Below are 11,971 nucleotides of genomic sequence, written 5' to 3'. Positions count from 1 at the left end.
GAGGTAATGTTGTTTTTCCCAGTTAAGAAAACCGAGGAGTGGAAACGTTAAACAACTTGGCCAAGGTTGCAGAGCTCAGGAACGAGGCTATGGCGAGGCCTGGAGGTGTGTGTGGTGGGGCTGGTGTCTACATCAGAGAGGGGAGTCCAGGGAGTCTGACGGAGGCCAGCCGCACAGGCCCCGGCTGCCTAGCTAAGGAACAGGGATCTTGGAGAAGCTGAGGAAAGCTGCCAGGCAACGCAGGACAGGCCAGCTCTTGTGACAGTGAGGTGCCTGAAGGCTCACCACGCGCCATCCCATGCCCAGCACTCTGCCTGGACTGTTCCACTGACTCCCTGCAACCCTCCTATGAAGCTGAGAAAACTATCACCCCCATTTACAGATGAAAAAATGGAGGTGGGGGGGTTAAAACTTACTTAGAAAGGCCAGCTCTGGCTGTACACTGACTCTAGGGCCCACAATTCCAAATGCTACGCTGTAAGATTCTTTAGGCTCCCGTGTACACGATGGATGGGAGGGGAGAGGGGGTGAAATCGGACAAGAAGAGACTAAGGGCCAAAAAGAGACACAACTTGCCCAAAGGCACTAGCATGTCCATGGCTTGGCCGGAGCCCCATGGAATCCAAGCAGGGTTCTGGCTTAAACACATTTGGGGATGAAGGTGAGTGCTGCATGCAGCAGGGTGGGGTGAGTGGGGGGTCAGCACCTGCGTGTCCAGGAAAACGATCCGCTCCTGGGTAATAAAGAAGTCAATGCCACTGGTCTGGTTGCCCCCTCGTTCCTTCATTTCGGCACTCTGGGCCCGGAAGACATAGGCCCTGTGGAAAGAAGCAGGTGGGGGCATTAGAGGTCAGGTTCTTAGCCTCTGCCGCCTCCAGAGTGTGGCCCTGTGAGTGAGCCCATGAGATGTGATTTCCCGCCTGCCCGCAAAGGCTTCCATTCATGGCCCCTGCTGCTTAGGGGGGCTATGTTTTACATCACATGACTTCATCCCTACCCACAGGTAGACTTAACAAAATCAGCAGACCGAGGTGTTTAAGAGCAAGGACTTTGCTGCACTGCTGGGATTCAAACCCCAGCTCTGCCTCTTCCTGGCTGTGTGGCTTTGAGTAAGTTTCTTAATCTCTTTCTCCTCGGTTTCCTCATCTGTAAAACGGGGACAACAACAGTCTCAATCTCTCAGAGTGACTGTGAGGTTAATATACATAAAGTCCTTAAAAGAGTTCCTGATACACAGTGATATAAAATTGCTATTAATTATCAAGTGTACCTGCCATGTGCCAGGCACGGGACACACAGCTCTGAATACTCTCCGCCCCACAGTGAGAGGATGCAGGGCATCTTGGTTCCCAGTTCTTACCCTGACTGGAGTGCTTTCCCTGCTCCCCCTCCTCAGAGTCTGCTTGTTCTCAAATGGCCCCCTGACCACCTGATTTAAAACAGCAACCTGGCCCCAACGCCACCTCCCTATAACCCCTTCCCGTTTGATTATCATCTTCTAATGTGCTTGTTTACTGGCTCCCCATTAAAATGCAAGCCCCACGGGGACAGAGATTTTTGCCACTTTTGTTTACTACTGTAGCCCCAGCACCCAGGACAGGGCCTGGCCCATGGTAAACACCCAATAAATATTTGTTGAACTAAAGCAGGGAGACCAGTTAGGAGGCTCCTGGCCTCCTCCAGGGGAGATGGCAGTGGCCGGGACCAGGAGATGGGTGTGGTGGAGGAGAGGAGCAGATGAATTCTCAATTAGGAGGTAAAACTTATGAGACTGATGACAAGAGTTGGTACCGTCTGCCATGTCACAGGCAGACCTGCCTCAGAAGGACACAACAGGCCGACAGGATTCTAGCTCAAGTATCCGAGCCGGCAGCCACAGGGAAGTTTTGCTACTTGGGGGTGGAAGCTGAGATAGAAAGGATGCCAGCCAAAAGAGCTGCAGCTGTGCCAGAGCGGAGCCTAGTTGAGCTGAAGTCGTGAGTGAGCAGAGAAGAGTGGGGACAGAGCTGACCTGGGAGGCGGGGCACCCGCAGCTCTGGGTCTGGTGATGTATGTTCTCACCACAGGGGTTCTTAACCTGTTCCGGGTATTCCTCAGGCCCCTCTGAGAGCTGGTGGGAACTATGCACACTTTCCCTAGAAGAGAAGCCTGACTGTAAATGTGTGTAGAATCCTGAATATACCGTTTGGGGGTTCATGGGTCCCTGAGGCCCATCCACGGTGTCCAGGGTGACATCACCGACTTTATAAAAACCAAACTCCTACGCTTTTAGATAACCCTAAGTGGCCACAACCCCTGCTCACCGCGCCCCCAATCTTGATTCTTCCCTAATTAGACTGTCTATGTTCCCTACCTTACTCCCTAATCCCTGCCTTTCCCTCTTTCCTTCCCTGCCCTCAGTTTGGAGCTCTAGTTCTCAAGCTCCCTCCTCCCCCAAAGGACTCCATCCTTTACCTTCACAATCATACCCCGTCCTTACTCAGCAAGGCAGGACTGAGGCTGGTCTAGAACCCACGCCCTCCACCCAGGTCTCTTGTCCCAGTGTTTCCCAGGCCACATCAGCCACATCCTGTGAGCACTCGCTCTGTGCCAAGTTCTTGTTAACTTTTGCCTCCCAATCTTGTCTCATCCTCCAAAAACCCACTTTACAGATGAGAAAGTGAGATACCAGGAGGGGAAGGGACCTGCCCAAGAACAGCCAGCTGGTGGGCCGCAGGGCTGAGACTGAGGTGAACCTAAATCCAAAGACTTAATGAATACGCCATGCCAGTTCCTGGCTGGCCCTGTACCATTTGCTGGAACAAGGAAGGAAGGGAGGGAGGGAGGTACAGGATTGGTGTCCTTGGAGCTACACGAAAGTTTGGTCCAGACTGGTCATCATCCTCGTGTGACAGAGACATTAAGGTCAAGGGAGGATAAGCAACTTCCCAAACACCACTTGCAATATCCAGGCCCACCCTCCCCTGACCTAGGTGGGTGCCACCTCCCTTCCAGACCCAACGCCCCCCTCACCTCTGGTCCTCCTCAGGAGTGTTGGCTGACAACAACGACATAACCATGGACTTGCCTGTCCCCTGGAGGCCCAGGACACCAACCACCAAGACATCGGTCTGATCCAACAGGTACTGCGGGAAGATGCAGGAATGAGACCCTCAAAAATCTGTCGGTTGATGGAGTGGGAGTGAGGAAGCGGCCCTAGAGACTTCCATGGCTCGCCCACCTACCTTCTCAGATATAAAGAAAAACGTTTGTGCTCCAAATCCCCTCAACTGGGCAAAGGGTGGGGGAAGGGGGTATATGGAATGTACTGGGCACAAAGAACAGCATTTGTGAGAGCTCCAAAGCAGGAAAGAGCCTCGCTGGTCAAGAAGGTACTAGGAAGTCAGCGTGGCTGGAACACAGAGGAAAAGGGGCACCTGACTTTGGGGAGAAGTGGAGAGGCATAGGAACAAAAGGATGGGCGGAAGAAGCCAGGACTGGGTAACTGAGGGCCACTGGAGCAGACTCCTGGGAGGCTTTGGGCTTCAGGCGGGTTGGGAAAACATGGGAAAGCATGAGAAAGGCAGCAGTAAGCAGGAAGGGGAGCCCAGCCCGTCCTGGCTCTGTCTGTGGGATTTAAGAGTCCTACAGAATCCTGAGACTTTCACCTCTGGGCTGCCAGCTCTGCTGATTTTCACCACCAGGGGGCATAAGAGACACTCCTCCAGGAAAACAGCCATGTCCTCAATGTGGCTGCTGCACCTCAGAATCATCTGGAGAGCTCTAAAAAAAACCCCTCTAATCCTGGGCTGAACCCTAGACCCACTAAAGCAGAATATCGAGGGCTAGCCCAGTTCGATATGGTAGACACTGACCACATGTGGCTACTTAAATTTAAATTAATTAAAATTAAACAAAACTACAAATCAGTTCCTCAGTTATATGAGCCACATTTGGGGATTTGTGGGTAAGGGCTCTAGAGCAGGGCCTGGACAGCGGCTTTTATTTTTTTTAAAGCTCCCCAGTTGATATCAACATGAGAGTGGTAACAGATGGGCCTGGTATGTTGTTAGTAAATCCAAGCTGTTGGAGAAGGAGAGGGAGCACACCTGGGAGAATCTGAGTACTGTGACAAGCCTGGGAGGAAAAAACAGGACGGGGGGAAATGAAGACGGGGACACTGGAAGTAGATATGATGGTCCAGGAGTGTGAGGTGTGGACTACAGTGCGGGCTGCTGGGATGGAGGTGGAACCTCCGGGGTCTAACATTCAAACCAGTTCACACTGGTACTGCATGGGTCTCGACCAATCAGGAGGAGGACTGGAGCAGGCCCAGGAGGCTGCCCTGCTGCGTGCGAGAGGGGGCAGGAGATCCCAGGGCCTCTGCGGTGGTAATGGGTCCCTCATTGCCAACCAGTATCAAAGTATTTCAGCATTTTAACAACCAGCACAGCTGAGCTAGTGTAAGCCACTGAACTTCGGCCCAGCTAGGTGAGAACTTTCTGATCCATTGTCTCTCACTGCTGCCACTGCCCGAAAGCTGTCTAGTCTGGTGTTGCCTGCCAAGAAGGTGGGGGGCGGGGAGGAGGGTGAGGGACCCAGAGAAGGTGGAGCAGGGAGAGACCCCTGACCCCCAAGTACCTCAATGGCACTGTCGCACCAATTCATCTGGTCATCCACCAACTTGATGCTGTGCTTCATGCGCTCTGGGGGCAGCAGTTTGGCCTGGCCCACGACAGCTGCAGACAAGGACGTGCTGAGGGTCTGTGCGAGGGGGTTCCGGCTCCCAACCAGATCCCGCCCGGCCCCAACTCACGGTCCATGGCTGCCGGCGCGGCAGTCCCCATGCCCCGGTTCTGGATCTGGTACACAGGCTGTGTGGGTCTCTGCCCCTCCTTCTCCCCCTTGGGTGGTGCAGGGGCTGCAGTGGGTGGCGGCGCAGTGCCCTCGGGGGTGGAGGCACTCGCTGTGGCCGCAGGCCCTTTCCCCTCCTCCCGTGGCTTCATGAGGACAATGGGCTTCTCAAGAGGGGCTGGGGCAGGCGGGGCGGCAGGGGCCGTTGGAGTCGGTGGCTGCTTTGACTACGGGCGTGAGAAGGTTCTGGTCAGTGGAGAGATCCTTGCCCTAACTGCTCCCAGCCTCCCCTTCCAAAGCGTCTTCCCCGCTCACCCGCTCTGCTGGAGGTTTTGAGAGGATGATGGGGGTTTTCTGCATGACCGCCGTGCTTGTCTCTTCGCTGCCATCCTGTGGTGAGGGAGGGCAGTTACTTAGGAGTGGCTCCCCTAGCTCCCTGGACACCCCTCTAAGTGCCAAGTACCATTCTAAACACCTTCGGACATAAACTCCTCCAATCCTACCAACAGCCCTGTGAGAGATACCTTTATCCCCATTTTTCAAATGAAGAAACTGAGATCCAGAGAGGTTAACTGGCTTGCCCAAGGCCACAAAGCCAATTAAGCAGTGGAGCCAGGTCTTGAAGCCAGACAGCCGGGTTCCAGAACCACGCTGCCAGCCGCTCCACTCAGCTGCCTTTGCTAGACAAGCCCAGGCAGAAGGCGCTGGGGCTCTGGAGGGAGAGACGTCTGCATTCGAATTTGGCCTTGGCTTCTGTTGGCTGTGTGAACACGGATAAGGAACCACCCTCACTTAGGCCTGTTTGCTCATCTGGCGAATGCGGATAGGAATTCCTTCCTCACAGGACCGTTAAGAGGCTGAAAGTAGACAGGACTCACAAACCGTCCACGTAGCATTGGGCACGTGGCAGGTGCGCAATATCTAGAGCTGCTATCCTGACAGCCCTGCTGTCCCAACCTCCGCTCCCCAGCCCCACCCGGGCTAGCCAAGTCAGCGGACTGATTCCCATGCCTTACCCTCTTCATGCCTCTTCTGCCTCACCCCTGTCTGCCTAAGAAAGGGGAGAGACCTGAGTTTGAATCCTGTTCCTTCTGTGGTACCCTGAGTAACCCCGGGAGAGTCTTGACCCGTCACTAGGTCTATTTCTTCACCCACATATTGAGGATACTTATCTAAATCCTGCTCACTCACTGGCCTATGACGAAGGACAAACCAAAGGATATGAACGTGCTTTGCAAAGAACAAGTGAGGGTGGAGAGAAGATGATGGATAGGAGATACAGTCAGGAGGCACCATGCATAGCACTGGTACCCGACTGGCGTGGGGGGTGACCAGGATGAGACCTGAGGGGCTGTCACTAGTAGTGGGAGGAAGAGAATTGGCAGGAAGACGCTGAGGTCAGCAGGAGACATGGAGGATGTGAGGAGTCCACTGGCCAGTTAGGAGGCTGCCAGGGCTCAGTAGCAAAGTCAGAGTCAAAGGCAAGAGATCTGGGAGTTGCTTGTTCAGGGACTGAAGCTGAAGGTGCAGGAAGATGGTAACATTCCCCAGAAAGATGTGTGTGGAAGGAGGAGAGACTGCGTGTTGTCACTTATGCTGTGGCCCAAGGGAAGGAGTAAGAGCCAAGCTCACGGTGAATAAATTTCCTTCATGTTTTTTGCAGCTTTATGGCTCAGAAACTGGCCCAACCATTATCTTCTTCCACTCCCCCCGCACCAAATAAACAGCCCTTAGAGGCGGGCAGCGCCCTGGAGAAAGAACCCGGGGGGCAGGCTATGGCAGTGAGTCACCTACACACAGGAGAGGAGCAAGGCAGGACCGGGCCCACAACGAAGCTCCCGATTCCCGGTCCAGGACACTCTACAGCAGACACAGTGGTGCTGCGCCTGAGGCTCACTTGGATTCGGGTTCAAGTCCTGGCCCCAAAGCTTATTGACTTGTGACTTTGGGTAAGTCCCTTCCCCTCTAAGACTCATTTCCTCATTAGTGAAAACTGGGTCTATCATAGGCTCTACTTCATGGGACAGCTGCAGGAGTTCAGGAAGACCCAAAGGATGGAAAGCCCTCTGCAGAGCACCAGCACACTACACACTGCTCAGTAAACAAAAAAAGGCTGCTATTATTACACAACTGTGGAAAATAGGAGCTTCTGGCACCTCTCAGCTCAAACTCCAATGCCAATTCCAGTCAGTGAAATCCAAAGTTCTTTCCAAGACCTATCAGGTCCCACATGATCTGGCCCCAGTTTCCTCTCTGATCTCATCTTCTATCACTTCCCCTTCTTCATCCACTGCAGCCACGCTGGCCTCCTGGCTACTCCTTAAACACACCAGATGAAGGCCTCAGGGCCTTTGCATTTGCTGTTCTTTCTGTTTTGAATGCTCTTCACTCAGATTCTGTCAGGACTTGTCCGCTTGCCTCCTTCAGGTCTCTGCTCAAAAGTCAGCTCTTCAGAGAAGCCTTCTCTGCTTCATCTAAGACAGCCCCTTTATCACTCTGAGGGCAGTCCGTTTTGTCCACAGACATATCCCCAGCATCTAGATGAGGGCCTGGTGCCTAGCAGGTGCTCAATAAACATTGGTGGAATGAGTGGACACATGAATGCTGCCCTTGGGCCCAGACACTCACCCGTCTCTCTCTGTCCCAAGGTGCAATGTAGTCCCTCTCCCGACCGCCAGGCCCGGAGAGATTCTGGGGGCCGCCAGGGCCTGGCTCCTTCCACCGCCGCCGCCTGTCTATCCCATAGAGCCCAGGCTGACTGTGCCCAGACTCAGACATGGTCACCTATGGGTAGAAAGAAGTTGATTCCAGGATGAAGAAAGTCTCTCCCCACTCTATCTGGCTTACCCTGGACTATAAGAAGGCACTTCCTTTCAAGAGAGCTCTGTGGCTGTGGCAGTGACTGCCAGCAGGATCTCAATAGCCATTCTTCACTTGTTCCAAAGAAATAAAACCCTCAGTTCTGAGCTGGATACATGGCTATCCAGAATACACTTCTCAGCCTAGTCTGCAGTTAGCTGCGGCCATGTGATTAAGCTCTTTCTGGCCAATGGTATGACACCAGAAATGTGTTTTGGCAGCATTCAGAAACTTTTCTTCACAGACACTGGCACCTGCCTTTTGTCCCTTTCTCCTACTAGCTGAAAGGAATGCGGGTGTGGAGGCTGGAGCTCAAGCAGCCATAGAGGTCTGTGAGGCAGCTTAATGGAAGGAAGGCATAAGAGACAAAACACAAGGTTCGGGGACTCCCTATTAACCTTAAATTGCCTACTTCTGGATGCAGTGACAAACAAATCCCCTTCTATCTCTTGTAGCCAAAACTATTCCCAACTGTTAATCACTTTGCTCAACATAAATACTAACACATGGGGGAAGGTCACATAAAAATGGGACATACTCTTTCCCAAAGTGCAGCAAAGCATTTCCATACAAATCTGTAACATGATCCCCAGTCCGACAACTACCCTTCTGATTACCCAATACTGGCACATGTGGGGGTGGGGCACCTGTATTCAAGGACCTGTTTTCACCGGGTGTCCCTCTACTTTCAGTGTGTTCACCTTCCATTACTGATGGTCTGCCATCCCTCACACTCCAAGGTCTCACCAGGGTCATTATATGTCTCACATCTAAGACATTATAAAATGTATAGTTACCTATATAACCCACTCTCTATCACTTAACTAGCTGCTTATAGGCCCCTAGGGAGTTTCCCCAGCTGTTTACACTTCATTCCAGGGAAGTCTCTTGAGTATGTCTGTCTGCAGGACTCCGAGGCCAACTGCTATAGCTCACGGGTCCATATCTGGTCTGCCTTCTGTTCTTGGAAATAAAGTTTTATTGGAATATAGCCACATCCATCAATTTACAAGGTGTCTAGGGCTGCCTTCTTGATACAACGGCAGAGGTGAGTAGCTGATACAGAGATACTATGGGCTGCAGAGTCTAAAGTAATTATTCTCTGGACCTTTACAGAAAAAGTTTGCTGACCTTTGCTTAGCTCTGAAGTGCCTTCAAATCATTCTGTGAATCCCTCCACCCTCCACCCCCCACCCCAGTACAGTGACATTAAGAGGTCCTTGTGTAAGACTCCTTCCCCAGAACGGAAGTATCTGTTTACAGGATGCAGGAGTAATTTTGCTAGCTAAGTAGGGGATTGTCTAGCTCCTTTCCCACTACTCTACGTGACCTCTCCCCTAGCCACAAGCTAGGCGGAAGACTGCCTTCTGAGGCAAAGGAGGGCAAGGCCACTTTACAGATGCTTATGCAAACTGATTCAGCAGTTAAATGACTGTTTACAGTCTCCGGAAGGAAAGCCTCCTCAGAAACTGAGACTCTTCCCCGCCTTGCAATTAAGGTTCTGTTTACACTTTATCCTGGAGGCCTCACCAGCACTTAATTGTCTGTTTTCTTGCCTCAATAGGGATTCTGCTCCAGCACTTAAGTATCTGTTTACATAACCCACGAGGACCTTCTTCCCATGCATGTTATTTTGGGGACTTCCACAGTATCTGAGTTTACAGCCTCTATGGCAAGCTCCCAAGAATTTAAGAGTTCACCTACAAGCATTTTGGGGACTCCCAAAATTGTTTCCAGGCTCCTCTGGGGATCCCCCCCCCAAAAAAGTATAAAGCCAGTCTATTTGTGTTTATTTACAAGACTCTTAAAGTGACCTCCCAGAGCTACAAATTACAAATTCCCCTATTACAAATTCTTTGGGGGGCTTCCTCAGTACTTAAGCATCTCTTAACACGCTCCTTTTGGGGGATCACCCAGAATCTATCTGCAAGTTATCTGGGGAGACTCCCAATTCCTAACTCCGTATTTATGGTCTAATGAAGCACTCCCACCCCAGAACTTGAGTCTATTCACACTATTTTTCTCCAAGACTCTCCAGCAATTACATGTATATGTACAGCCTCTTACATGGGGGTCTCCCCTGGAACTTGAGTCTGTGCTTTATTCAGGGGACTTCAGCATAATTAGGCACCTGTTTACAGGCCTCCCATAGGGAACCCCAGAACTTAAGTTTCTATTTACACTGTATTTAGAGGAATTTGGAGGACCTCCCCACTGTTTAAAAATCAGTTTGTAGGCCCTCTACGAGTGTCCCCAGGGCTCTGCACGTTATTGGAGGGATTTCGCAGTACTTTACCGCCAGTTTACAGGTCCTCACTATAAATGGTCTCCCAGAACTGAAATTTTCCTATATCCACATTATCGGTCTCCTGCCCACCCCACTCCCGCCAACGCGCTTTTTAACGGGTTGCTTTAACTCAACTCAGTTACGCAAAAACACCAGGCGTCCGAGCGACCGGTTAGCGGTCAAGGAGGAGCCGGGCCCCGAAACACGCCCCGTGCCCCGCCCCGCTCCGGGGCGCCAGCCTAGCGCAGGCACGCGGGCCCCTTACCTAAGGCGGCTGCTGATTGGTTCCTGGGGTGCAGGAGGGCGCGCGCTCTCCGAGATGGGGGTGGGGTGGGGACGGGGAGGTTCCACCGCAAGCCACCGGCCTGTAAATGGAGTCTGGGGACCCGGGAGCGTGGCGGGAGAGAACGGGTACCGGTCAACCCAGAACCGGTGGGGGCATCCCGGAAGCCGCACCGAAAGAAGACCGGTCCGAGGGAGGAAGAAGTCGTGAAGATCTCGCGAGGCCGAACCGAGATCAGGTCTCGCGGGCTGCCGGCCCTGCGCATGCGCCGCAGGCTGGGAGCGCGAGAATCGAGCGTGAGCGCCGGGCTGGGCATGCGTTGATGTAAGTGGTTGGCTTCAGCAAGCGGGCGGATTGCGGAGGGGAGTTGGGAGTGCGCGGCGACTCTGCTTCAGTGCGCTTGCGCGTCGCAGGGGGCGTACGTGGGCTTGCAGAGAAGCTGGGGAAGCGGCGGGGCGCTGCGACGCCGGAGGCTTTGGGTTCGAGTACCGCTTCAGCTGTGGTGTTGGCAGGACGCGGTGGGGTGGGACGGCAGGAAAGAATTTAAGTGTCCCGGGCTGAGTGAGTGCTGAGAACACAGGAATGAATCAGACCTGGCGTAGGCCCTGGAAGGGATTCCAGTCTGTGGAGGGAGACGGCAAGGGAATCAAATCACTTAGGAAAGGGTGCGGGTACGATTGGACCTTGAAGGGCAAGCAAGGACACTCCAGGCGAGGGAACCCTGGGAGAAAAGTCCAGACTGGCTTGGACTCATGGAGTTCCACAGGGGTGGGAGGTGAGGCAGCAGACATGGGCAGGTCAGATCCTGAAGAGATGTGAGACGTGGACTGGTGGGAAGAAGAGCACCTATAAACCCTTCGGGGGCTGCGGTGGAGGAGGGATACAGTGCTAAGAGTCGACAATTCAAACGCCTGCGGTAGGAACCCTGTGCGCGCCTAAGAGGAATACCAGGCGGAGAGTGAGGCCCGAGGAGACCGCATGCGCAGTTAGCCCAGAGGGCTCCGCGACTTAGCTGGAGCGGGTGGTTACCAATGGGAGCGATAGATGCTTCAAGAGAAGAGAGAAGGGTGTATATACATATACATATATTCATAGATATGTAGGTGAGTGGGGAATTTACCATTTTTCATTTAAAATTATATTTGGGTACCTCCCCAGAGATCCAGTGATTAAGACTCCGGGCTTCCATTGCTTGGGGACAGGTGGTACCTGGTCGGGGAACTAAGATCCTACATGCCGCGTGGCGCGGCCACACAACAGCAAAATTATATTTGGACAGGGAATACATGTACATTCTGACAAAAGTCGAGCAGTCCATGGGGTAGACAAGAAAAGTCCGTCTCCTCTCTAGTTCCCATATTCCATTCCTAGAGCACCGCTTCTCAGTTTCCTTCTGGAGCTACTGTTACAACAAAGCATTGGGGTTGAGAGCTTGAGCCTGGCCAAGTTCCTTAACCTCAATGCGTCTGTGTCCTGTTTCTACAATGGAGATGAGGGCACTGAATGATGATACTGGCAGAGTTAAATGGGTGACAGTGCCTACAGTAGTGCCTGGTGCATAGTAGCACTGTGTGTTGTCATTATTTTGTGGTTTACGATGACAGTGATAGTGACTGAGTCTGAACTGCCCCCTTCCCGTCCAGGCCTCATCCCTGCTGCCATTTTCTCAGCACAGGTGGCGGGTGGAACCATTTCTCCAGGCTGTCACA

General features: G+C 52.8%; 2 protein-coding genes across 4 annotated transcripts in view; one reads left to right on the top strand and one right to left on the bottom strand.

The window, feature by feature from the left end:
• Positions 1-331, top strand: part of XRCC1 (X-ray repair cross complementing 1) — a 26,147-nt gene extending 25,816 nt beyond the window's left edge. The window contains exon 15 of the mRNA XM_028478316.1: positions 307-331. Coding sequence (XP_028334117.1) covers positions 307-331 — 25 coding nt within the window. The remainder of the gene's footprint in view (positions 1-306) is intronic.
• Positions 332-472: 141 nt separating this feature from the next.
• SMG9 (SMG9 nonsense mediated mRNA decay factor) lies at positions 473-10,482 on the bottom strand. Of its 3 annotated transcripts, none has more exons than XM_028478256.2 (7): positions 10,245-10,466; positions 7,462-7,617; positions 5,149-5,223; positions 4,796-5,060; positions 4,621-4,718; positions 3,013-3,125; positions 473-818 (listed from the first exon to the last, which is right to left on the bottom strand). In XM_028478256.2, the coding sequence occupies exons 2-7, from the start codon at positions 7,609-7,611 to the stop codon at positions 488-490; spliced, it is 1,032 nt and encodes a 343-aa protein (XP_028334057.1). In that variant the 5' UTR covers positions 7,612-7,617; positions 10,245-10,466; the 3' UTR covers positions 473-487. The 3 variants fall into 3 exon arrangements, with proteins under 3 accessions (XP_028334057.1, XP_028334058.1, XP_054934995.1); XM_055079020.1 differs by having other exon boundaries at positions 713-818; positions 3,068-3,125; positions 10,245-10,460; XM_028478257.2 differs by lacking the exon at positions 7,462-7,617 and having other exon boundaries at positions 10,245-10,482.
• Positions 10,483-11,971: the final 1,489 nt, after the last annotated feature.

Source organism: Physeter macrocephalus, chromosome 17 (assembly GCF_002837175.3).
Source record: "Physeter macrocephalus isolate SW-GA chromosome 17, ASM283717v5, whole genome shotgun sequence".
Lineage (NCBI taxonomy): Eukaryota > Metazoa > Chordata > Mammalia > Artiodactyla > Physeteridae > Physeter > Physeter macrocephalus.
Note: the sequence above shows the minus strand (reverse complement) of the source record. Positions and strands in the feature narration are given on the sequence as shown.

Excerpts from the sequence above, each read along its gene's own strand:
- SMG9 (XM_028478256.2), bottom strand. The coding sequence starts at position 7,611 with ATGTCTGAGTCTGGGCACAGTCAGCCTGGGCTCTATGGGATAGACAGG. Across the intron at positions 5,224-7,461 it reads CTTGGGACAGAGAGAGACGG|GATGGCAGCGAAGAGACAAG; the intron begins GTGAGTGTCTGG and ends CCCTCACCACAG. Across the intron at positions 3,126-4,620 it reads GGTGCGACAGTGCCATTGAG|TACCTGTTGGATCAGACCGA; the intron begins GTACTTGGGGGT and ends ATCTTCCCGCAG.